This window comes from Hippoglossus stenolepis, chromosome 2, assembly GCF_022539355.2.
Source record: "Hippoglossus stenolepis isolate QCI-W04-F060 chromosome 2, HSTE1.2, whole genome shotgun sequence".
NCBI classification, from domain to species: Eukaryota; Metazoa; Chordata; class Actinopteri; order Pleuronectiformes; family Pleuronectidae; genus Hippoglossus; species Hippoglossus stenolepis.
Window position 1 is genome coordinate 24,275,399 of NC_061484.1, and position 27,246 is coordinate 24,302,644.

The 27,246-nt window shown below is 44.3% G+C and overlaps 1 protein-coding gene across 3 annotated transcripts; it reads right to left on the reverse strand.

The window, feature by feature from the left end:
• Positions 1–387: 387 nt before the first annotated feature.
• Positions 388–26,772, reverse strand: LOC118122518 (protein tweety homolog 3). 3 transcript variants are annotated; one of them, XM_035179255.2, is made up of 15 exons: positions 26,209–26,772; positions 24,697–24,882; positions 16,367–16,563; positions 11,695–11,806; positions 11,353–11,573; positions 10,942–11,037; positions 10,745–10,817; positions 10,533–10,608; positions 9,620–9,675; positions 9,416–9,508; positions 9,125–9,217; positions 8,900–9,036; positions 6,646–6,819; positions 5,077–5,152; positions 388–3,325 (listed from the first exon to the last, which is right to left on the reverse strand). In XM_035179255.2, the coding sequence occupies exons 2-15, from the start codon at positions 24,820–24,822 to the stop codon at positions 3,191–3,193; spliced, it is 1,665 nt and encodes a 554-aa protein (XP_035035146.1). In that variant the 5' UTR covers positions 24,823–24,882; positions 26,209–26,772; the 3' UTR covers positions 388–3,190. The 3 variants fall into 3 exon arrangements, with proteins under 3 accessions (XP_035035146.1, XP_035035153.1, XP_035035163.1); XM_035179262.2 differs by lacking the exon at positions 26,209–26,772 and adding an exon at positions 25,978–26,053; XM_035179272.2 differs by lacking the exon at positions 26,209–26,772 and adding an exon at positions 25,035–25,058.
• Positions 26,773–27,246: the final 474 nt, after the last annotated feature.

Sequence of the window (27,246 nt, forward strand, 5' to 3'; positions counted from 1 at the left end):
AAAATATATACTTTTGTTTGCTTTTCATATCCATCAACTGCGTTAAAACAAATGGTCTATAACGAGGTTAAAATATCCCATCAGGAGTCATGATTGATGGATGCATTTACTTACTTTCATCACCATCAATCTTCAGCTCCTTTGACCCGTCTCTTGTTATAATTGAATGCACTTATTGATTGGCATTAGGAAGAAGGCGATGATGGAAGCTGAAACTATGAGGGAGGAAACTGGGTCACGACGAGGCCGGGAAATAAAAGTAGCTGTGAAAGCTTCACTCCACGAATGTTTCAGAAGATGTTTCAGGGATTATGTTCAAGTTTTCAGTAGAAATTCCACTTGAATTATGTGTCCCCGTCCCAAAACATAATCCACAGTCTTCATCAATACGTTAAATTTGCTTTAATTTCATTTTTTAAAACATTTATTCCAGGCTGAATGATATCATTACCACAGTTTTGACATGTACATCATTAATATCTTAGTTAAACCATCAGAAAATAAAAACAGCCATAGAAAACATTGTCCGTCACATCTGGACAGAGGTGTGTTTGATGTCCTGTAAACTCCACACGTTGTTTCTCTCCATCGATTCGAGCTGTACCAGGTTAATCCCACAAATCATCGCACAGGAACTCAAACACAACTGTGATCCAGGTGTTGCTGGGAACACTGGAATAGTTTTATTAAAACATTGCAAGACAGAGAGTCATTCACCATTAATAAGAGAGGAAAAACGCTGCTCTTGCCTTTATTCTCCTACAAAACAGCTAGCTATTGTTTTATCTTTAAACTTTGAATTTTTTTTACAAGACAGAGATAAAATAAAAAAACATGTTGTGATATGAAGTGTTGTAAGAGTTTAAAAACATTATGAAAGGCCATTAATCAGTGACTAGTCCCACAGATCTTAACATCGTTTGCATCAATGGTGCAACAAAAAGAAAAAGAAAACACACTGTAAAATACTAGACCATAGGTAGCATTGTTACCATAACATGGACATTTTCCTTCTAGTAAAATCACACTTGTAAGATTGTCTCGCTAATACGAGAAGTGGTCATTGATTAATCGTAAAATATTAAAATGCTGTACAGGAATGGTGGTTGAGAGGTGGTGGGGCTCCGCTCGCTCGGCTAACTATGGGGTTTCTCTGAAATGCAGCTACTACCTACTACATCACCCATAATGCAAATGGTCATCGGCGTGATGTCACAGCTGTGGGAGGGTGTGCGGTTACTAAACGGGGCAAAAGCAGGGAAAGATGGGTCTTTATACGATACTGCAGTGTGTGTAATGTGTGTGTGTGTGTGTGTGTGTGTGTGTGTGTGTGTGTGTGTGTGTGTGTGTCTGCACGGCATGTATATATATATGTGTGTATTACTGTGTGTGTGTGTGTGTGTGTGTGTGTGTGTGTGGGGCATGTGCAGCGTCTCTATAGAAATGACTCAGGCTAAGATAGACTGCCCCTCGCTTGCGGCCAGTCACACACACTGATCACTGTATTTACACAAGGTAACACTGAGATAGAGCAACAGCCAATCACGCTGCAGTGATGTCACACACACACACGGGTTCACGACTACAGGTTTGTTTTTGTACACAGAGTTTTAGAGTCAGAGGAAAAACCCACTGGCAGTGTTTTACTTCTCCGTCTCACAATGTCACCTTGAAGAGAATTTGTGCTTGTGGGTAAAAAATTTAAAATTAAAATAATTAAAATCTCGCTTCTGGTGGCTGAATATCACAAGTCACCGCTTAACAAAATAAAAGCACAGGAATTAAGAAACATAGAATACTACAGTTGGTCACAGTATTACAACCCAAATGTCAGATTATGAATGAACATGAAAAAAAAACACCCACTGTCTTTTCTGAAACACTTAGGTAACGTTATTAATCAGGGACGTGTTTCATCAGGGTTCAGGGCACAACTTCCCGTCGGTGATGTTTCCTCTTTGTTGTGTTTTCCTGATCACATCCCTGAATGGGAAAAAAAAAACACTGTAGTAAGAAAAACCTTTCCATCCCTTTCTCAGTGCTGATCGTCCTCTGGCTTATTTAGCACCTGGCAAACGTGTGGTAACAATCATCTGTCCATCGCGTCCCGTTTCAAGTGTCTCTCGTCTTCCCTTTTATTTACAGTCACAGAGGAAACATTCCAGATAGAGTTTGTTTCATCCGGAGGCGGCAGGAGAAGAGGACAGACTCAGGCATCCCTCATATTTATTATATAGTTTTTGGCACAGGTTGAGCCTCCTTCATGTCCAATTTGTCTCTCCCTCCATTTCCCAAGAGCTTCAAAGCGTTTAGTCCTCGACAGGATTCCTGGCTCGTATTCAAAAAATGCATTAACTGACGTGCACGTACACACGCAAGGAGAGACACACACTTCAGAAGCTCACGATTCAAGTCTTCGTTATTAGACACCAATGTTAAGTTAAAGAGAGAACGTGGATGTGGTGCGAGTTTCTACCTAAACATGGCTTTCTGATTCACTGGAATCCTATTTATACAGTGTGTGTGTGTGTGTGTGTGTGTGTGTGTGGTTGTGTGTGTGTGTGTGTGTGTGTCTGTGTGAGATACAGCGAAACTTTTCCATGATAAACACACAGCACACCACGTTACCAGTAATGATTCATCAGTCTACGTTTCATGGAATCAGGATAAAGCACATGTTTACTTATTTACAGCTCTGTACAGTGTGAGAGTGTGTGTTGAAGTGGTGTAGCTTTCTCCACTAGATGGCAGTTTACAGATCCTAGTGGAGGAGGAGATATTTGGAGAGGCAGAAGAAGAAACAGAGAGGAAAGGAGAAGGAACCAGAGCTGCAGTGGATTGTGGGTATTGCGGGCTGACCAGCAGTGGTGGACAGGAGCAACGTGAGATATGCGTTCACGAAGAAGAAGAGTAGCAGAGATAATGATCTTGTAGGAGGAAGAAGATTGATTGGTTTAGATTTTTTTGAATACTTGTTGACCTTGTGCAGTCCTTTACTGGTGTGTGTGGTTGGTGAGTTCTGACTGGCTGTGTTGTTTCTGGTGAACCGGTGATGAGGTGAGATTCAGTGGACTTTGACGAACCGGGGTCCTGTTGGTGATGGAAGCGCTCGGCTCTGGTTGAGCTCTGCGGCGTTGGGTCTTGTTGGCGGTGAGAACTGGATTCAGGCAGTACTGATGTGGACTGGTATCTAGTGGACTGACGACTGTGGTCGGGCGGCTGGGTGAGGCCGGCTAGCCGGGTCCAGTTGGTCGTTGGGAACGGAGCGTCGGTTCTGGTCCGGTCGGTTGGTGGCCAGGTACTTCGCTCTCATACTAGAGGTGTACTGAAGAGATTGGAAGACGGTGAGGAGAAAAAAAACAAAAAGGGGGAGAGAGGGGAGAGAGGATGTGAAAGGAGGTGTCGGGGAAAGCGTGGAGAGACGTGGTGACAGAAACAGGAAAGGACACAACCAGAGGGAGAAATTGAGATAAGAGCAGGAAACGATGAGAAGCGAGAGAGGAAGAGAGGGACAAGGTGGAGGAGGACAAAAAAGACAAAGGAGGAAAAATGTTGTGGATTACGTTCAAGTCGTATTTACACTGAAGAATAAAAAGAAACACTATAGAAAATGTTTTTTAAATAACAGACAGATAGATAGATAGATAGATAGATAGATAGATAAGATAGATAAATAGATATTTGATGTAAACACACACAGGTAGAGCAGAAGTACTTTGACCAGTCATTTGGACAGCCAGGGGTGTTTGATTACAACAGTCATTCATCATATCAGAGCTGATTAATTTTGGATGGTGTTAATGTAAAATTAGCAGATGTCATTTATTTTTGGTCAGTGGGTTGTAGTTAGTGCTCTAGTTCTGATGTAGTAGGTTAGCCTGGTATGAGTTAGTGGTCTCTCGTGAGCAGCTGGCTAGTTACAGCTGGACGTCTCTGGTTTCCAGGTCACTGCAGGAGAGCGGGAGCGACGGCCCCGGTCGACAGAGCGCTGATGAATCGCTGCCGCCGCTACAGTTTTTTGACAGTGGAGGTGGGAAACATGTGCTCCTGTGGCTGTTCAATGGTGAAGGGTGAGGAGGGGGGCACAGAAACAGAGGACACACACACCTCGACCAGAGAATGCACACATAATAGACACAGTGTGGGAACAGGGGGGGGGGAGGAGGAGCAGGATCTTTTTAGAGGTTTGGGCTCGACTTTACTCGGGGGGGTGGGGGGCGGGCTGATCTGTCAAGAAGATTTTCAGATTCATTGCAGATCGTGAGGAGGTGGCAGGAGATAAATCCTACAAGCCGTGCAGAAGTTGTAAATAATGGTAAAAGTAACGATTTGTTGATTGGTCGGTCGACAGTATTTGTAGCCTCAGTCGATGCACAACATCTTCCACTACAGGCCCAGCAGCACCTTGTCCAGACCAGAATAATCAACGTGTTTATAGTTAAAAGAAGGTGCAGTTCAGACTCCTGCAAACCTGGCAGGATTGAGTCTGGAGAAAACGCTTCATACGTGACAGCACTAGATATTTTTAAAAAAATGTTTTCGAAGTGTTTTGAGGTTCTCTCAACCCCCGACAAACAATCTGTTGTTTCGTGATCTGCAAGTCCTCTCACACTTCACTGACGGCCACAGTGAAACCAACCAGACTTTGTACATCAGAAGTAGAGAACAACTTTGTATTGACCCGACAAATGACACTTATCAAAAGAGTCAAGCTTCTCTTTTGATGCAAGTGCACATCCAACTATCAACAGTCGTCTTTTCTTTTTTTTTTAAAGCTCCAGCTAATCCCAGGCTGCCAAAATGACCTTCATGACGGCGGTCCATGATCCCGCTCTAGTTTGAGCACAGAGGACACTTGCTGTGGTGTAGGGATGGGGGGGGGACTACCTTCCAATATCCACACTAGCATTCGCCACACATCAATAATAGGACATATTGATCAACACTCAGCTTCCTTCATTGTCTTAAAGAATGATATATTACCCCCTCTGTGGGTTGATTGTTTTGTTTTCCAGCAGCACTGTGGGTATTGGAAGATAGTGGAGGGAGAGTGTGTTCTAGAAAGTGTGCACTTACAGAGGGTGGAGGGGACTCCCTGCCAATCAGGGGGGTGTTCTCACACCGAGGGTTCTGAAAGTTTGCGTTCTGGCTCCTGCATTATAGAATAAGAGGTTACTGCATGTGGTCACCCTGCCACTGGTGCTCATTTGTTTCTGTTTCTATGATCTGCTCTTCAGAAAAACTTCATTACTCTCTGACTAATGACTCTCTGTCTAATGGCCTCAGTCATAATTACGAGACAGAGGCTGAAGCTTGGTACCATGAGGCCAGCGGGTAAGTAGACAGGGGTTAAACTCCTCTGCCACAGTCCAGCATAGTTAACATTCTTTCTTAATGCATAGGAGAAAAAAACATTTAGTCTTCGTGGGACACACGCTCACTAAGAATCCTACTTTTACTTTGTGGGGCATCAAATAAACCAAATATATGAATATATTCAGCTTCAAATGTCGCTTGTAAGCACAATTTAATATAAAACTGAATAACTGCCACATCCCTGATTGATGTTATGTATTATATGTACAGAAGTGCAACCTGATAACGTCATCACACTGTCGCATTAACAGTAAGATATTTAGGTAGATGCTATGAATGTCTGAGAAAATATAGTTTGTCAATACAAACTTCTAATACAGAAATCAGTAGCTCAGATAGTCCAGTTCTTCCTAAGCTATCAGTGTATTCTAACCATTCTAGCTTCATGTAAACAAACAAGTCAACACACATTCATTACTGTTCGAGCTGTTTTCGCATATTAATCATCTGTACTTAGGGACAAATAAGTGCTTTTGTATTTTTTGGTTCATTATGAGTGCATTTATAGCTATTTTCCATGGAATATGATTTCCTAAGATTACATGAATCTGGACCATCGGCAGCTACTGACAGCTGAGTCTTACTGAAGCTACATGGTAAAGAATAAATCCCTCGACAACCCTTCAGTTGTATGCTTTAGAATAAAGTCAGTTCTGTTAAACATACATCTGCCTAACACATGAAAAACATCATCCTTTGATGGTCTCAAAAGCTTAAAATCTGATCTGAATACAGATCTAAACTGTCAGTTCAAACACCATAGTGTGATTGATTAGCACACAGCTAGAACAGAAGCAAGCAGTGGCAGACTATCCTAACTATGTATATGCTTATTTCTCTTCTGTGTGGTTGTGTCGACTCAGAGCAGGCACTTGCAGTCCTGTGGTAACACGTAGCAAGCAGGGTGAAATGATTAACTTGTGCAAATCTGAATTTACTTCTTTAAAATCAGCGTTTTGCCAACATGGTGGACTGAAACAGTTCAGCTGGCAGACACAGCAAGCATCTAATGTTCTATTAGCATCAAAGGGAAATCTAGTGAAGGGTTGTAACCCACTGAGTGTCGTGAACATGAATTGCTGACAGTGTGTGACAAAGGACATGCGAGCCATACAGTACAGAAACACTAGCTATTCTAACTTGTCGTATCGCAGGCAGTGGGCGTTGCTTTGCTGCTACTCTGGGTCACAGGGGGGCAAGCATCAGCTACCTACAGCAGGCAGTGTATTGATCCTGCTAGCCTCTAGCTAGCGGTGGGTGCTAACTCACATGTATTCAGTGACGGGGGCATTGCTGACAGTGTGGGCTGTAGCGGGCAGGCTAGCTTCGCTACCGTAGCTGGAGCCACAGCTGTAGAGACTGGGCATGTGAACGCGGTACAGGTTATCGTGCACGCCGCCACGTGAGGCGGCCGACTCGTCCTCTCCATCTTCCTCATCCGTCCTTCAATTGGTCAGGGTAAGGGCAGGGCACAAGAGGGCACGATGAACAGGAGGGGGGGAAAGGTAGAGGGGAGGGAGATCCGAGAGAGACAACAGAGTGTAAACAAGTGGTTGAAGAGGAGGTTAGGAGAGGGGGAGGTGTTCTTGTACAATGAAGGAGTCTCCTGATGTAAAAGACTGGTTAAGGCCATGCCTTCAGCCCCAAAGCAACTGAACAAGAAGAGAAGGAACAAGGGCAGCATTCATCTACAACACAGGTCCACAACAAGTACACAAGTGTCTCTAATGTCACTACACAGCTCAGAGCAGCGCTGTTTTTATTGCTTTGTTTGGTCACATTACATTAAACTGTAAGAGGACAATAGACTCTTCGATATTCTCAAAGTTCTCTCAGGAACATGCAGTCATTTTCTTCATGCAGTCATCGATAACGCTCCTGGCATTAACTGTCCATTTCAAATGGTCCAGACAGAGTCAAATTTCAAGAATCCATTTTGATATTCTATAACTCATGCATCTCTGAGTGCTCCATGGAAATCAAAGCAACAAAAAAAAATAAAAAAAACGCCAGGAAAAAAGGAGATAATGTGGCTGGTTTGGGAAAAACCATTCTCAGACATAAAATGGTCAAAAATGTGAAACGGCCAGCGATGTAACAGAATGAGGCATCAAATAAGATATGTGCTGATTTGGAAGTTTGATCTCTGGCTACAGAAATGCACTGGCTTCGACAATGTTTGATCAATCACAGAACTCATGAGCATATGTGGACCCTGTCGTTACCGCCGCTGAGGATTTTAGATTTCCGTCTGTATTTGTCTGTTTGTTAGAAGGATTACGCAAAAACTACTCAACCAATTTCTATTAATATTTTGTGCAGGGGCAGAGCTAAGGAAGAACCAATTAAATTTGGTGCAGATCCAGGATTTGTTTTGTGGATTTCGCAGAGAATAATTCATGCAAATCAAATATAAATCTGTAGTGAATTTAAATGTGGTTTCCTGAGGGGACTGTTGGGCCGTGGCGGAGGTATGTGCTCTACTGCCTGACATTTCAGTTAGGACTGTAATTTCTTTGGAAGTTTATTCCAACTTTCCACGTACTAACAAAGTCACATCAGGATGGAAATGATTCAAAGAAGTAACCTGGGCTCTATGAATTATATTTTAGCAGGGCCCTCCCTGTGTTAACAGAGACATAAAAGGTAGAGGTGTAACTACCCTGAGTGGCCACCAGATGGGAGGTGTTTCACTCTTTCAAAATGGAGTTACACTGCACAGCCCATAACAAAGACTCAGCAGCTGCAGCACACTCAGTCAGCCGAAATATTTCTTAATTCAGGGACGTATGGATGATTGTTTGATACCTGCCATACGGTAGCATTGCTGGTAACTCACACCCACCAACAAGCAACAAAACAGCACTATTACGACACAGCTGTGTTTCATAATTCATCCGTCACGTATCATGTGATGAACAATCTAGAGCTCTTTGTGCTGTTTTTACCGCAGAGTTATTTGGTTGTTGATTTGGCAGTTTGAAAGGTCCATTTATTTAACTATGGGGTCAATCCGTTTCCTCAAAATCCACCATCATTCGCTGAAGCCCAAAAGATTTCCAAATCAGGACAGGGAGAGAGGAGGCAGGGAGGGAACAGAAGGAGGAAGTGGGGGCATAGAAAGAAAAAAATAGGTAGTGATACACAATCTAACGAAAGAGTGGCGCTCCAAGTTCGAGGCGGGGGGGAAAAGAAAACGAGAGAGATGTACAAACATAGAAACAGATGATGAGCTGGTCTGGCGGCGCTAACGGCAAACGATAAAATAAACAAAACTTGCAGACAAGAGTGGATGGATGCAAAGACAGGCAGGAAGAAGGACGCACTAGCTCAGGAGGCAAACACACTTAGAGTACATGCATGGGCACCAAGTAGATTCTTTGTGGGCCATCAGTTGAATTCAGTAAGACAATTAGAACGGGTAACACGTTAGCTGTTAGTGCACAGGTTATCCAGAGGGGCTAATTTAGGGGTGTAAATGTGTGCGAGAGAGAGAGAGACAATGTGTGTGTGTGTGTGTTACCTCTTGCCGGGCCAGGTATGTGGCACACTGCACACGATGGAGGAGAACATCAGAGCAGTGACGAAGGAGAAGAGAACCAGGTAGATGACACCCTCGACTCCGTCATAACACAGGCCTGTTAATGCTTGAACGTAGTCCTGGAGGAGAGGAGAGGAGTCGGTTGTTAGCGAGGATCTGAGGGTTGAGGAGTTCTCTCTTTTAGTAACACAACAAACAGTGACTCACCATGTGTAGGCTGCGACAGTCGACCAGAGCCGTCAGCTGGTGAAGACCAACCTCCGTGGAATTCAGCACAGACTGGATTTGCTCGAGACTCCCCTGCACACACACACACACACACAAAAAAAGCTAAAATTACAAATGCACGATGCCTTCGTGTTTATCAGCACACGTCAGATAAACACGGGTGTGCTGGCACTTTTGTAAATGCCACTTTCATCACGCTCCCACTAATGCGAAGCCACTCATGCGTGGAAATAAAGACCCACAGATCATTGCACACACGAGCACACGCACCTTAGTGTTGGCATAATCACGTGTTGCTGATCTCAGTAGCTCTGCCACATCATCCTGCATCTCCACCAATGCTTTGTGACTCCCTGACAGCCTCTACAAAACACACAGAGACACACACGACACACAGACAAACAAATGTATCTTTGGCTCTTTATAAAACAATAATGACACCGATATATTCTGTATTCTTACAACAACAGTTACCTGCTGGAAGGGATTAATTTGGCCAGGACTGCACCTCAGGTAATACTGCAGGATATCTGGGAACACACCGATAAATACATATCAACTGACAGATAAAACATAACAGTTTTTACAGCGGTACTGCTCAGGCATAATTGGGTGTGTTTTTATGTGTGTTACAGAGGCAACATCTGTGCTGTACAGCAGGCAGATAGAGCGGAAACAACCGACAGACAATAGCACTCATTAGGTGAGTGCAGAGAGGGAATTGAGGGAGGGAGAGGAAGAAAGGAAGCAATTGAGAAGCAAAGAGGGATATAAAAGGATGAAGATGGAGGACAAATCAGATAATGAGCTAAAGTGAAAAAGCAAGAATGTGCTCTGATTCTTTTTTTATGCATTTGGGACGAGCAGGAGGAAGAGCGAGTGAGGAGTGTGCAGGGCTGCAGATGCACTGCAGTCAGCAGAGAGAGAGAGAGAGAGAGAGAGAGAGAGAGAGAGAGAGAGAGAGATTCCTTATAGAGTGTCAATCAAACACAATCCCCTTGGATACACTCATACACTCAGACACACTTGTTTCTTAAAATAGAAACATCTGAGGGTGAGATTCGACTGTCAGTGCGGAAGCTGTGGAGTCTATTCTGTATATATCTGCTTATTTGTCAGCGTCTCTATATGAGCAGTCCATTGACCAGTCTCACCAGTATCACTTGAATTGAAAATACTATTCATCGTTTATAGGGTTCAAGATAAAAAGTAAATAAACACACAGTCGTTTTTTCACATGAAATAATGGTCGTTTTATATCTTCAGACAATTCAAATAAAAAACTGAAGGGGAGAAAATGAAAATTTGGCTGCTGCGCACAACAGAAACACATTAATGGAGATCTATTGTTTATTTTTTTGTTTTATATTATTTTATTACTGCATACCTTGGTTGATGACAGCGTTTTCCTTGGTTACCCTGGTGATGTAGGTATCCGGGGAAGCACAGAAGTCGCTGGCTGACTGTTGAGAGGGTAAGCACACATGACACATCAGGCTACAGTAACATCCTCCTGGAACACACTCGCTCGAGCCGTGGGCAGAGATTACATCACTGCAGAGGCAGAGAGCTCGGCGATGTTGCCATGGTTACACTTACAGCAGCGACAGCCAGTTCCATGCCGAGAGACGCCCAGCTGATGATCAGAGTCAGAACCCCCAGCAGACACACTCTGAAGGACAAAACAAATACGGATTTTTAAAGTTAAGATTTGGTTTAACAATGTGTCGTCATCACGCAACAGGATTCGCATCCAATAGGAGCAACGTTTGAGGTACGACGTGAAGTACACGTACCCGATGAGAGTGCCTCTGGAGTTACGAATCAAGCCGAAGAGCACCAGGAGACAGATGAGTACATCAAACAGCAGCAGGCCCAGGTATCCCATCCACCTGTAAATAAACACATGTACCACAGTGTCTCAACACATCAGGACATCTCATATTCCAGGGTCACAGTCAGGTCACTAGTTAATGGCTGTTAAATGTTTTGGACTCAGAATCACAAGATTATAAAGCAAAAGTTTTCCATTAGTTAATTCCCCTGGGACTTCTACTGTTTCAGCTTTTAAAACCAGGGTTGTTGACAGCTTAAAAGTAGTGTGGTTCTTTTTAATGGTTTAAACATGCACTCTTAAGCCAAGCTGAAAGAATCTCTCAAGGCTGCTGAGATCCTTGAAACACGTACCATTACTTGTAAGTACTAACCTGTAAAAGTCAAAAGCCTCAGTCTTGCGGGCCAAGTCCTCCAGTGACACATCGGTATTGGACCAGAAGGGAACGTCCACCATCAGCCTCACCAGCTCATCCAGCTGGCCCTGCAGCTTCTGGACGATGGACACGTAGTCTGTCTGGTCCTGGAAGGCCGTCTCCAACTGGACCAGGTTCTCCTCCACGGTCTGGTTTAAGGCTAGGGCGCTGTCAGACACCTGGACTCAGACAAACACCAAAAGAAGCTGACATCAGTCATATTTTTTTTATTATTTTCTGATTAGTTTGTGATTAGTTCTGAGGATTTTTTGACGTGAAACAACACAGTGGACAACTCACCAGTTTCTCCACCCCAGATACAGTGCGGTTGGCATGACGGAGGGAGTACGCCAAACGATTGGCCCCATCGCTCGACTCTCCATTCCCGTAGAAGCCGACAGCGATGCCAGCGCTGGGAGGCAGAGAACAGGGAGTGTTAGCACGATGACTTATTCAAGCATCCGATGGCCTAAAAAAATTCACCAATATGGGAGAATAATGTCTCAGAAACACGTAATAAACTGCAGCAAAGACCGTTTAGTTATCGAGTGCAGTCCTTATGCTAACCAGCAACAGGCAGCACTGAGCTCTTGATATGTTGATTTGGTGTCACCACTGGGCCTCAGGCAAGCATGGGACTCCCAGGAATGATTTTTTCTCTCCCTCTCTCTCCAATGCCCCCCCCACCACACACACACACACACACACACACAGTCAACACCATAATTGGGTCACCAGACCGCACATAATATGGTTCTTCTGTAGCTCTGCCCCAACATACACACGGCACATGCTACAATATGTTAGTTAGGTGGCCCCAATTTCCTTTCTTCCTTGTTCTCCTTCACCATGTTCTTCCTGCATGTTACCCCTCGCCACCACCGCTGCAGAAATCTTTTTTTGCACTCTTTTGTCTCATCTCACCCTTTATTATCCCTGCATACCCCTCCCCACTGTGTTTTTATTTTCTTGCTCACCCTGTAAAGCCCTTGTAGCCCCCTCCCTTCCCTTTGTGTACTGTATGTGTGTGTGGGGGGGGGGGGTCCACTTTGCATTTATGATGTCCGTCCGCAGACAAACACCAGACAGTAGTGCAGCGGGACATTTATGGCCATTGTTAGAGCAATTCATTCTAGCCCATTAGATCTTGAGTAGCCCTGCCTTGAGTAGCCCCATGTTACACACAATAGCCTGTGTGAGTGTGTGTAAACATACATTGTATAGTGTGTTTGAGTGCTGTTTGATGGACTATATGCATACATCTTACATGAGACAACAAAAAGAGAGAGACGGGCTTGACGAGAGAAAGAGAATACATAGGAATATAATTGTGAAGACGCAGCTTTGTACTTTGATCTAAATATATTTTCCAACCATCCCTGTCTCCCACCATTTTCCACCCTTCCTATCATCTGAGTTTTAACAGTAAATCATCTCCCTCCCCCTCCCGTTTACTCATCATCGTCTTCTCTTCAACCACCTCGTCCCTCTTCCACTACTGTCACCTCCTATTCCCTTTATCCCTCCTCTCTCCACGAGTTTTATCTCACTGATTTAATGCTGCTCCAATCCAGGGATTTCATGACTTTGATCACCAACAGCTTAGAGGGTGAGACATAAACAAGGGACTGCAGAGCAAGGCAAAGGTTCAGAAGTCAATAGATAATGACCAGCTTGAGACTGATAGGACAAATCCCGCGTAAAATATGACATTATTTTTGCTTTTGAGAGACGGTGACCTTTTCGAAATTGATGTTAACTCTGATAGAGAGTCTCTGCTTCAGTCCATTTTTAACTGAAATGGACAAACAACATGAACCTTAATGGTCAAACCAAAACGCACTCAGCTGGAGCTCAATCGATGGGATGGTAAAATGTTGTATTCAGTCAAAATTGGGTTCGTGATGAGTTCAAATCCAACAGATTCACCCGTATGAGAGGGGCTAGGAGAGAGGATACATGTCGCTCCACCAAGGCGAACAACCAATCTAACCATGTTTAAGAAAATCGCCTGGAAATCCGTTCAATAGCTTTTGAGTAATCCTGCTGACAGAGGCAGACAACGATGAAAACATAACCTCCTTGGCAGGGGTGCAGCCGACTGACATTCCTTATGCAATACCAATAGTGCAACCTGCTCATCCATGTAAACATGAGACAGCATACAGACACTTGATCCTACTGACTGCTAATTAACTGACTATTAGGGTCCTCAGGGAGTGCAAACCCCCACCAAGGCGAACTCCCAATCTCGCTGTCCACAATTTTACAGGTTCTTCCTTAAATCGTGCCACCACCATCCCAACATTTCATGACTGAGGTAATAAACGTATCCAAATCAGCATTTGGTTGTTGTATTGGTGGATTTTAAACATGAGTAATGTTACAATCTGTTTTGATTATCAGAAAGAATTCCTTCTGCTTATCGAATGTTTAGAAAATAGAGAAGAAATGACTCTAACAATCAGCTGATTATTCCTTTCAGCACAAAATAATACAGCAGTAAACAACCTAATACAAGAAACAGCTTCTATCCAGACACACTGCACCTGCACACAAAAGGAGGAAGTCCACATGTAGCTGGTGCTGTGCCAAAAATAAAATATGATGTCATATTAAATTGTGGACAAAGAACATGCACGCAGGCACACACAGAAATATGGTCCTGCGTACTCAGATCCATATCAAATATTCAAAAAGAAATATTATAGCTTGGCATGAAATATTAAAACCTACAAAAAACCCTCTTTGGCACAGTCACGCGAACACACCAGCAGACATAGCTCCCCCTGACTGTATAATTCATTTCTCGTCTCTGCATCAAATCTGCTTCTGTCTCCATGGCAACCTTTCTAGGCCAGGAAGACGGCCAGAGACAGAGAGAAATAATATGGTAAAAAAAAAAATGGAGGTGAAGAAAAGGGGAAGCGAGCGAGGGAAAAAGACAGAGGAGGAGGGGAAGTGGAAAAGAGGTGAGAGAGTAAATGAGAGAGGAATATGTGGTTTGTTTGCGTGTGCAGTTTTGACCTGTGGTCAGAATACACTCCACTCGGCCGGGTCACCGGGGGTCACAGACTCAAACTGCACACACACACACACACACACACAACCTTCAGAGTTGGATAAACACTAACAGTTCAACCACCTGGCTGGATCCCTGTTTCACCATGTGGGTTTTCCGGCTGTAACAACACAGTGGAAGGGATTGGTGCAATCTACAGGGATAACGCACACATGGCTGCTGTGGAGAGTGGGAAACTTTTTCTCCATTATCTATACCGCTTATCCTCTGAGGGGTTGCGGGGGGAGGGCCAGAGCCAATCACAGCTGACATTTGGCCAGAGGCAGGCGGGGTTCATCCTGCAACAGGCCGCAGGGACAAATGTGCATCTGCAAAATGTCAAACTTTGTAGGAGGAGAGAATTGTTTCGTGTTCGATTGGAAATACGGTTTATGTTTCACAATGGTTCATGGATTTTTAAATATTTCATCAGGCTGCCCTTTGCCTACCTCTCTTTGTTCTTTTGTTTGTTTTTTTTGGGGGGGGGGGGGGCTGACACACTGACATATGCCGTTACATGTAGATCCCTGAACTCTCTGCTGTTTTTGATTTCTTTGGTTTGCTGGTGGACTGGAAACATGGAATCGTGTAACAGTAAAACGAATGCTTTATATGCGGTAGAAGGAGCAGACGCAGGCACTGTACCATGACATCAAAGCTGCTTCCGTCAGCCTTTATCTCTTTTTTTTTACATGACATCCTTTCAACCTCACCCAACCGTAAAAAGTTATTGCTTTCATACCGACATTTATTTTGCATTTCTGGCATTTCCTCTTTTTTTTTTTTATGTGTGCAAATTGAAAATGTCCATAAAACTAGTGGAATGAAACATAACTTTTCATTCAAGGACATTTACAGCAGCATGAGTGCACGTAGTGTTAGTCTGGGTTACTTGTGACTCAGACTTAGTGAGATGTACAGCTGTTCACCAACAGGCTGTGGTATGCAGAGCATTAGCACCTGGCACTAACATGCGTCTTGTGTGATCTGGTCCCAAGTTGACAGCACCAAGTAAGGCGTTTCACTCATGGCATTAGGATGCTTCTGGGGGGGGGGACCACTTGTCATCTGATCTCAGGTTACATCCACAATGTGTGTTAGTTGTAAAACGAATGACTTTCAAGCTCCGAAAACAAAGATTTTAGCAAATGCTGCTAGCTCTGTTTTCGTTTGTATCTCCAGGGTTGTGTTTTAGCTACGTTCACACTTATATGTTTTCATTATTAAGTGGCATTTTAAAACAAACTAGTCTACATGAGCGTTTAAGCTCTGTATCAGAAGTAATCTCTGTCCATACTAACCCACCTAAAAGCACATATCACATAAACATTCACACACATTGTTAACAGGAAGTAGATTGACTATTTGCAGTTAGTTGCTTAGTAGCAGAAAATACCCAAAACAAGAACCAGCAATGGAGAAAAAATTCTTTGGACCTACAACAAGGTGGAGCTGTGACTGACAGTAAGTGTTCGCCATACTCTGTATTTTCACTGGTGGTCCAGTTGAGACTGATGACACCCAATGATGTGGATGTGGGATTCTGCGTCATCATTTCCAAAAGTCTCCATTTTAGGGGCTCATAAACTCCGGAGAGATGTGGATTCCATGTTTAAACTTAGCAAACATGAAGTATAATAAAGCTAAAACATATTAGTTGTTGATGTAGGCTGTGTTTGGACAGGCTGCGACTTTTGGAAATGATGATGCAGACTAATAAGATGCACTGATAAGACCGGGACATTCAGCAAGTGAACGTGGGTGTCCTCGTCTTATCAGTCATGATTCATCCTTTCCCCCGAATCATCACGCTCTAATCACCTTTTTCCTGAAGAAAACAAATGGCATTGCCTTCAAATATACACCAGTTTTAACTGTAAAAGTGTTTTTCTAGTGGGAACAACCTCTCACCTGCAGACAAGTGTGGCGATGATGACGCACCAGGCCGTGCAGCAGCAGTCAGCGCTCGGCTGCTGCGAGTGGGAATGGGAGTGAGAGGATTCATCACTCTTGCGTCTCCGGCAGCAAAGCCAGAAAGAGTAGAAAAGGAGAAAGAGGAGGTCCAGGCCCAAACATAGCAACGCCACAGCACCGAGCAGCAAGACGGACTAAAGAGAAGAGGAAGGAAGAGAAGAACAATTAGTGGCCATAAAAAATTCATGATTTCATAAAAATATGTCAACATCGGTACTGTATCATGTTGGTTAGTTGTTTGTATCACAGGGAAGCGAGCAATTTCGGGGAAAATGGGTTAAAGACACAGGAAGCAAATTAACTGATATGAGCAGGAACCAGATACATTCGAGACACCACATGATTTCGTTTTTTCCTGTGAAGACAGACGCACCCTGATAAACAAACTGCGCCGCTCACTCCAGCTATTTGAGGACAAAAAACAGTGGCTCTTAAATGGGCGTTTGATGGATACCATGAAACAGACATTTGCATACCATCAAACGCGCGCACACCTCCACAGAGTGAGCGGAAGCGATGTTGACGGGGAGCCGTGTGCGCGAGAGACCCGCCACACAGATCACATACCCTCGGAAGGCTTTGAAGTGCAAAGGAAGGAAGGGGTGGCGGGAGCAGATAGATGGAGCAGCGAGGGGGGGTGTAAATTTGGAACAAAAACAGAGATGGGCTAGAGAGACAGAAAAGAAAGAAGATGACAGAACTGAGCCGGGAGGAAATGGATAAAGACAGAGATGAGGGATGTTACAGAGATTTGCCAGGAACTGATGAGATCTTTTTTTTTAAATCACACAAGCGATGTTGGTTTTTCTTTCCCCTCCGGAGTTGTCTGGAAAAGTCATTGTGCTGCAGGACCATGCAGAGACAAAGGAGCACGTGTCTGCTCAAACTGAATCTCTGCCCGCTCGACCACTTCAGACAAAAGAATCCCGCTGCAGTTCTGCTTGTTCAGAAACAACAACATTGTAATTCTTCTGTGGATGATAACAGGGTCTGAATCCACTTCAGATCCAACGAGATCCTCACACACACTTCCTGGATTCCCAGACTTCTAAACTGCTGATGTTTCTACTGACCTCATTCTTTCCTCACTGCCAGCCAGCAATTTTTTCACCCTGCAGCCATTTATGCACCTCTACTGTAAATATGCACACGTATTGTACGAGTATATAAACACTCATATATTGTTTAATACGTGTGCCAAAGCTTCAACTGTTGCCAAAGACGGACTCTTGTACAGACAGCACAAAAACATGACTCCAGACACGGCTTAACCAGCCCAGAGGCATAAAAACTGAGCTGAACTGGTCCCAACCTGCAGCCCAAGCTCTGTTTAAGTAGACATGTATTACAGTTTGATGGGTTTACAAGCCAGAAGAGTTGGAAACCCCTGGTTGGGGTTTTAAAATGTGTCTCCCTGTGTCTGCGTGGGTTTTCTCTCCAGCTTCTTCCCACAGTCCACAGACATGCAGATTAGCGTGAGATGGATTTGAGACGTGAAATTGACCACAGGTGTGAGTGTCTCTGTATGTCAGCCCTGCGATACGCTGGCCTCTCGCCCCTTTAGCTGGGACTGGTGCCAGATCCCCTCCCTCCAACCCTCAAAGGACAAGTGGTACAGATAAGGTATTGACCATCTTTATTTAGGCTGTTAATGACGATGCCACCAGGGTCGCACCACAACAGCCAGAGACAAACCATTCACTCCTCAGCATTTGAACTTGTTTTATTTTCCAACTAACCAAACATAAATCTTAATGCAACTTAAAGTGCCAGCAGTCTCTCTGCTGCTGCCTTTTGAATCCACTGGATTGGCCAACTAGTCTCAGCTGTGCCAATCCCCTCTCCCTGGTTTCACCTGGAGGTTTTCACTGAGCCTCCTCCACAGACCCCCCCCCATCAAGTTCAGCACAGGGATCCTTCCAGCCTGAACTACTGAAGACACAAATCTCTTCTCACATTGAAAACTGAATGGCGCTCAGTTGACTACATACATCTGCCAAGGTCAAACATTTTCTTCCACCACATCTTGATTATTATGTAGATCTGCACTAAACTGATCTCAACAACGTCGATTTTTACATCAAGATCTGTACATTATGTGCTGAAATATGGAAAACAGCCTGTCTTGCAATGTGATAAAAAAGCGATTTGCTCCTGAATCCACACTAAGTTCGATGGGTTCTTCCTCCCCTGGCCCGTGCCTGATGTTTTGTTCAGCGCTTGTTTGTGTAATCCTGCTGATAAAACAAACAAAAACAACAGAGCCGGGTGAAAAGATAATCTGCCTGGCAGAGGTAACAATGCCGCCTAATAAGGTCAGCATTAAGTGTGTCAGATGTGTAACCGGGCCAACAAAGGCTAATGTATCAAAGCTGGAGGGCTTCATCCAATCCAGTAAAGCCAGTGGGTTAGTAAACTAGACCACTACAGCAGATATGACACCATATATGATAGGATGTGAACTGCAGTGGTGTAATATGACATCTGAAGGGTGAGAGTAGCATTAATTAAAAGGACTCCAAACCACAAGCCTCAGACCAAACTAAAACCATCAATACCATATCTACAGAGGTTTCTACGAGTCTACAGCTGGGAGATATGAATTATTATATTCTACTTAAAGTAATTACAATGTTAGTTTGATTATAACAAACTTAATTATGGCCCTGGACCACTACAGCTTGAGATGTATCAGTAAGTGATTCTGTTATTTACACATGATTACTTTCTTGTGGGACAGCAGTTGGTAAGCTCGGGCTGAGCCAGAGGAAATCACTTGATTGCTTTTTCCCCTGACGGCTTTTTCTCCAACAGGTTAAAGAAGACGAGTGGAGAAGAGGAGGAGAGGAGGAGTGGAGGAGTAGAGGAGTGGAGGAGAGGATCCTGGTGACAGAGGAGGGGGAGATAAGCCCTGCAGATTCCTCCTCTCTGGCATTATCCTCCTCTATTATTATCTATAAAGCTTAGCCAGTGACAGGGACGTTATTCTGAGGTAGCGTTAAACTGTGCTCCTCTAATGCATTGTTTGATCTCTGGTGACTTGAGACCTTATAGGACAAAATGCATTAGGCTTTGCAGAATGAGAATGAAAAGCTCATGCTACGGGATATAAGGATGGATGTTTTCATGGCATCCATTAAAAAGCACGCGACAGGAATGACAATGGGATCAGACACATAGTGAGATATAGAGGAAGTAGAGGAGTAAAACAAAGTGTGGGGGTTTTATTTTGAATTAAACTATAGAGCTGATAAAATAATCAATCACCAAAACAGAAATTGCCAATTATTTAAAAACTGATTAAGCCACTCAAATGTGTGGATTCGCTCATTTCTTTTTGTGATATTCACTTGACAAAAATAAGCAATCTGCATACGTAACCTAGGGATATAATAAAATCAGATATTTTCCCAAAATCAGAAACAATTAAAATTATTTTTAGTTGTAAACCTAATGAAAATGTTTTAGTCAATTAATCGAAAACCTTTTGTTTTTAATTATTGGAATAAGTGTTTGGTTTAACAAAATGTAAATTTCAAAAATCACAAGGTGACACCTTAAAATTGCTTGTTTTAAATGTATCCGATTTCTAGTCCAAAACCCAGAAGTACTCAGTTTGCGATCATCTAAAACAAAGGAAAGCAGTGAAAATCAGAACTTTTTAATGAAGAAGTCATTGACTAAAAAGAAAAAGAATTCCCAGGGCATTGACTGAAAGGCCATCCAGCCAATCACAGCCAAGGTCACTCACGGGATAACTGATATGAAACAGCTCACTAACTATTTGTAAAAATGCCATAATGTAATAAAATGAAAATAATAATAATACATTTTTCCTACAGCTTCTCATCCTCATGATTGCATTGTTCTGCTTGTTTCTGCTATGAAGGTGAAAATGTTAAATATTAACATTATAGAACAACAATATCCTGTAAACATCCTCTTGCCATTTATCACAGATGAAATTAAAACAAGAGAATTTAAGGTTCTTAAAGGTTTATTGCTTATTACTATGGTATGTAAGTGCTGGTAAATACAGTTTGTTTGAGTGGGGGGGGGGCACGGTGCTACAATGTAAATATTTAACTCTATCATTTGAACACAGTGGTGAAAATCATGTAGTTTCAGCGTGTTTTGGAGACTGAAATGAGGCCAAGCACAGGGGGCGGCGCCGCTCACGCTCCACCCTCAGATCCCCCACGCGTTTAAAACCGCGGCTGTGACCCTGACGATGGCCGCAAGATTAACGGTCAGGCCGACAAACCATCAGAGCAGATTAAGTGTGGATCAATTAGCTACTAATAAGCATGGTGAGCTTGACTGTGCACGTGTGTGTGTGTGTGTCTGTACTTAGATGTAAGTCTGTGTGTGTGTTGCGTGCGCACACATCTACGCTACTAGAGATCAGCTTGCAGGCAGGAGGAGGGGCTAAACATTAAACACCCAGGCACAGTGATCTACTTTCCATTTGTCCGTGTTAGTGTGTGTATGTGCACGCCTGTGACCGTGTGTGTGTGTGTGTGTGTGTGTGTGTGTGTGTGTGTGTGTGTGTGTGTGTGTGTGTGTGTGACTGAGCTGACAGGATCAATCACTTCCACTTCACTAAGTTGTCCTTGCACTCTCCCTGCCTGTGTGTTACACTCTAGTTTAGCCTCGCCTACGATCATCTCAACATCTCTCCAGAGGCGCCGACTGACCCCCGAGTTCATTCTGCTCGTATCCACCTCACCTGTACCACCGGTGCAACCAGAGTGCAGCCAAAACACGAACGGCAAAAATCTGTGTTCAGACAAAGACCTGATGGTACGTCTTTAGGAATTTAACCATAAAAAAGGATTTGAGTGGCTCTTTAATCTGTTTGTCATTGAGTCTCACTGATCTTTTTCAATATGCGATGAGATAATGTCTTCCACTGTGCAAAATGTAGTTCACCATTTTAAAAATACCAATTATACTTACTTACTTTCCACAGCTGGGGATATGTGTGTGTGTGTGTGTTATTACAGGTCACATGATTCCTCTGTAATGTTCTCCAGCTGTTTAACTGTGGTAGCTGACTCTGCGATTCTACCATAATACAAACAGATGAACGCACACACGCACACGGATCGGCACACATGCTATTTCAATGCCTCGCAGAACCTCAGGATATGAGCTCCTATTTCAGCTCTTCAGGAAAAGAAAGAAGAAAAACGTTTTCTTGCAAAAAAGCCACAGAGTCAGCAGCGTCCCCAATAAAGTCATCAGAGGCTTCCAACTGTTCCACTGTAGGAACACTGAGTGAGTGAGAGAGCGAGTGAGTGAGCGAGTGAACATCCATCTGACTTTGTTTTAGTTTGAAACCTTATTTAAAAGAGTATTATTTCTGTCCACAAGAGCGTTTTGACTTCGCATCAGATTTAATCGCCGTCCATACTAACAAACCTTAAGATGCATATCACGTGACCTCTCACGTACACTGGGAATGGGCGTGCCGGTGTAAACAGGAAGTATTTGGTTGTTAATTGCAGACGGAGCTTCTCTATAATTGAGAAGCAGCAGTGGCGAAAAGTAAAAATGCTAAATTTAAATGTAGCTGTTTTCAGAGATGAACTCTTGAAAACGTCCTGCAAACTGGGTGTGGACCTTTTCCAGAGTTTGTTTTTCCAGATATAAGGAACAAAGCAGGAGATTATGTGGAACAAACAGGCGAGGGGCGGAGCCTGGGTAAAGACTGCAGGGGGGCGAGACATTGTGCATAGATTCTGGAAATCACGTTTTTGTTTACAGCACATCAACACCGGCGTCGGCCATTATGGACAAAAGCTCTCGAATCTAGTTGACATCTTCATCGGTATCTAAACCTCTTTAATCTGAGTTATTTTTATCCTTCTGGTTTTATGAATGCTGCATATTAAAAACTCCATCAAGATGCCAACTCCCTGCTGAGACTTTCCAGAGAGATTTTCCTGATGTATTCTCACATGGACTCACTCAGTAGGGGGCTGGTAGGGAAAGTTCCAGAAAAAATGTCCAGGGCAACGGACACGGACCCTCCGGATAATTTCAGGAAAGTGTCCGGACTTGAGTCTGTGAGCAGCTTGTGTGAGAAGAAACTTTTGAGCAGCTTCGGGGCTGAATACAAATGAACCTGAGCCAAATCACATCAGAAAGAACACAACCACACACACACACACAGAAGAATCTCTCTCTATTGTGTGAGTGTGTGTGAGTGTGTGTGTGTGTGTGTTGTGGCATGGTGACGGACTCGGCGCACTGAAGGACACTGTGTGGGACCTTGTTTGTGTGTGTGTGTGTGTGTGTGTGTGTGTGTGTGTGTGTGTGTGTGTGTGTGTGTGTGTGTGTGTGTGTGTGTGTGTTGTGTGTTTCTCAGCTGGATGAGTGGATGCATAAAAGCCTCTGAGACAGATATACCGAGCCAATCTAAAGACGGGCTTCAGTGAAAGAGTGAAAGAAAGAAAGAAAGAAAGAGAGCTTTCTTTCACAACGGACTACAGCCCCCTCCCACTCTTTCCCCATCCCTCCCTCTCACTCCCTCCCTCCCTCCCTCCCCACCAACTCAATTCAACCTCCTTCTTCTTCCTCGTCTTCTTCTTCTTCTTCTCACCCTCTACCTCTCCCTCCCCCCGTCTAGCCAGAATTAATGATTTCACCCTGAATAGAAGCCCTATATTCACACACACACACACACACACACACACACACACACACACACACACACACACACACACACACACACACACACACACACACACACACACACGACACTGAGCGCTAAATACGCACTGACACAGAAAAAGAAGATACAGTATGGGACACAGTGTATACATATGGCACAACCACAGTGCATATGAATAACGTGCAAACAAACATATGATCACGGTGCAGAATGATCAGCGACATAGAAACTAGCTCCGTCTGCTAAAATATGCCAGGATGTAATTAGTCTAAAAAGGGGGTCCTTAAAATTCCAGTGGTCACACACATTGACACACACACACACATTGACACAAACACACACATTGACACACACACACACACACACACACACAAAGACCTTCAGTTAAACATTGAATAGCCTGCAGGAAGTGTTTTTTTGGCAATTTAGAAGCACCTCCCGTGGCTCATCGAGCCTTTTCTCTCTCCTCTCGCCTCCAATCAGTCTCTTTTTATCTTTGTCACTCCTCCTCCTCCTCTCCTCTCCCTGTCTCACTCCCTCTCTCCACTTCTCATCTCCCTTCCTTGTCCATGGCCGTGGATGCCTTCCCACGCTCGGCTCTTGAACTTGTGCACCTTCCCTCTTCACCCCCGCCCCCCATACATGTCAGCAAACTATACTGCGGGTTGACTGCGGTGCATGAAATGTGCGACCCTAAACAACGTGCCTGGGCTTTACGTGGGCTGCCGAGCCTGCGTCTCCTGCTGCAGGGACCTGGAAGTCACCTTGTTTGAGGATTCAATTGAAATGCAGCAAAAACTGGGCCAAAGCCCCTCTAGGATGGAGCTGCTCTCGAAGGCAGCGCTGCCGACGCAGACAGTGTTTTATCAAAGAGGGACTCAAATTAGTTCTGTGCTTTTCAGCTTGTGCCAATGATTGTTTTTCCTTTACCGTTATTTTTTCAGTTAAGTACAATGATTGCTTATCCAATCAAATGTTATAAATGTTTTAAAAATAGTGATTAATGCCCATTACAAGTGTCCAAAGCCCAAGATGATGTCCTCAAATTGCAGGTTTTCCCCAAACAAGAGAAGATTTTCCATAGATTTTCAATTAACAATAATATTAAATCAGAAAATGCTCCCAGGTAAGAAACTGGAACTGGACAATGTTATACATGTTTATAGATTATCTCAATTGTTAAATCGATCATCAGAAACTTTCATGTCCTTTCTTTGACCATCTTGATATCAAACCTCGAAGATAAATATTGCAACTACTAACAGTCCTGATCCGCAGATTGGGAATCACCTGACTAATCAATAAATAACAATGATGGAGCAGGTAGAGGGTCAGTGGTTCGACCAAGGACATTCCTCTGCTTTCTCTCTCTCTCTCTCTCTCTCTCTCTCTCTCTCAGCATTGATCGATGCAGGGAGAGATCCCACAACTCAGTCGACAGCCTCAGCCACCTCTTGCCCCTCTGCTGTAAATTTACAGTGTTGGTAAGAGGCAGGAGGCTGGATGATTAAGTGATGCTACACGATGAAGGGGATGATGAATTCGAAGTGGGCGGTAATTATAACACCCCCCCCTGTAACCCTCTTACCTTTTGATACTCAGAGTCCTCGGGCCTGAAGTCACTGCTCACCGTCTGGAATTCGATGTTGAAGTGTGGCAGCCGGTGAAGCAGATTCACCCACCACGGCGGAGAGTAGTTCACCACGGCCGCCATCCTGACGCAGCTACCTGCAGGCTGTCACTTCACTCTGTTACACGATCCCTCACGCAGCCACTGTAAAAAATAAGAGATTCACGGACATTGTGAGTTAACAGGGCAAGGAAATGACTTCATGTGCAACTGGCACGACTGCGGCAGAGAGATGAGAAACGTCTGTTCTACTGAACACGTAAAGCAGGATGAAGGTGCAGCAGCCACAGACTCACTGCTCCCACTGTTTATCACCACAGCACCAAAACCCTGCTTCCATCCACGACAACAACAATGATCACCGTGACGATGACTGATGAGTTATGAGTAATCAAATCAAACCAAACCAAACAGGGATTGGACGAAGCGTGACGTTCAACACGAAAAAAGCAAAAAAAACATTGCACCCCCCCCTCCCCTCTTGTCATTAGTTATTAAACATTACTGTTTTATAAATATCTTCTGTGCTGTAAATTTTACATGACGACTTTCCTTTTTATTTTAGGCGTGTGGCGACTGAAACACATGAGGGCATCCCTCCTCCGCTGTGTGCACGTCCTTACCTATCATACCTGTGTGTGTGTGTGTGTGTGTGTGTGTGTGTGTGTGTGTGTGTGTGTGTGTGTGTGTTTAAAGGGGCTATAACACTGCAATATGACAAATTACATCATTTCAGTTGCTTTTGTTCAATCTGCAGGGGGTTTTTTTCCCCATGATAAATTGAAGTGAACGTGATCATATTGACATTGTAAAGGTTGTTTTCCCTTCACATCCCCTGGTGCATTGTGGGTTGTTGCATGTTATGAGCATGTATTCTCATTGTGGGCTACATGCTAGTGTCATGTGTGCCCCCTCCTCTCTGATCTTCATGAGACCTTTAAAATGACAGAAAACAAACAGGTGTTTTAAAAAGCAGGTATTAAAGCCTCCGGGGTGTTTCTCCACGCGGTCCACGGGGGTCACGCCGTGTTGAGACCCCCTGTCCATGAGTAATGACGTGACAGTGGCTGACAGCCGCTACCTCGACTCACCCGGGCATCAAACGCCCCTGCTGCAAAACACAGGCTGGGTGGGGGATACACGCGCTGTGGGAGGTGAAATGGCGGATGTTATACCAAAAAATATATATATATATTTAATTACACGACCCGCTGTTATCGTCTATTAATTCAACTGTACCGAAAACACGCAGGTCGAGTCCCCCGTGTGGCTCACCCGCTGCGCCCGGTGGTACATCGCGTCGAAATGAACGCTAGCTCTAACCCCCGGGGATTAGCGGTAGCTTCATCCCGCTTTGTCCGTTAGAAGTGCCGCAGTCTCGCCGAGTCGCCACGGCAACCGGACGGAGCCCCCACCCCGTGTCCGTGAACACCGGAGGGGGGGGTACGGGCAACAACAACAACAGCCTACCTGGTGGTCGCAAGCCGCTGGTTTGTCGCTGTCTCGGTCCCGGGGGGCCCCCTTGTTTCACCTTTTGTCCTCCCAGATCCAAGCGGTGGCGGATTTGAACCCCGCAGATGCTGCATCAACGCGGCCGCGCCGAGTTCGCTGCAAGCCCGGAGTCCGCCGCGGCCACAACCGCATGGAACACGACGGAATGACGGTCACACGCCCGCTCCGCTCTCATCTCACACCGGGCACCGTCACCGTGGCTTCACCCGTCAGCGGCACCGCTCCCGGGGGGTTAAGGGTTAATTGACCCGCAAGCTCCTATCTGGACTCTCTCTCTCGGTCTCTCTCTCTTTTTAAACACGTTTAGAAATGTCGTCGTGGTCTTTGTCCTGAGCTGAGGCGGGTGGTTGTCCCCGCGGTGTCCGTCGGTTCGACGCGTCCGGCGCTGCGGTGCCTCGGCTGGAGGATGTTGTTGTTGGAGCGTGAAGCGAACACGGTTTAAAAAGCCCAGAGGACGAGGCTCTGCTGCAGATCTGAGTGTGTGTGAGTGTGTGTCTGTCTGTGTGATAGTGTGTGTGTGTGTGTGTGTGTGTGTGTTAGAGAGAGAGCGAGAGAGAGGGAGAGCGAGACCAAATGCGTAAAGGACGCCCCCTGATGTTGAGATCGTGGAAGCACATGTTGCAGAAGTGACAATAATCTGAGGTTCAAACATAACAATAAAAATTAAAAAAAACACTTAACGAAATACAGAAATGTTAGAAAGCACAAAAAAATTAGAAGACAACTACACAAAAGAAAGAAAAAAAAAATCCAAATCCCAAAACACAACATTTAAGAAGATGCAAAATTCAAATCCAAGACAGAAAATATCAATAAAACGTCAAAAACAAAAACACAACATGTAAGAAAAGGCAAAATCAAAATTGTTGAAACCTGGGCTTGTCTCATCTCATCACATTTCACAGTATCACAACCATAGAAGATAAAAGGTGAAATCTCTCAGTGAAACAACTCTTAAACAACACAAAAAGATGTGCAGGGAACCCCAAGTACAAC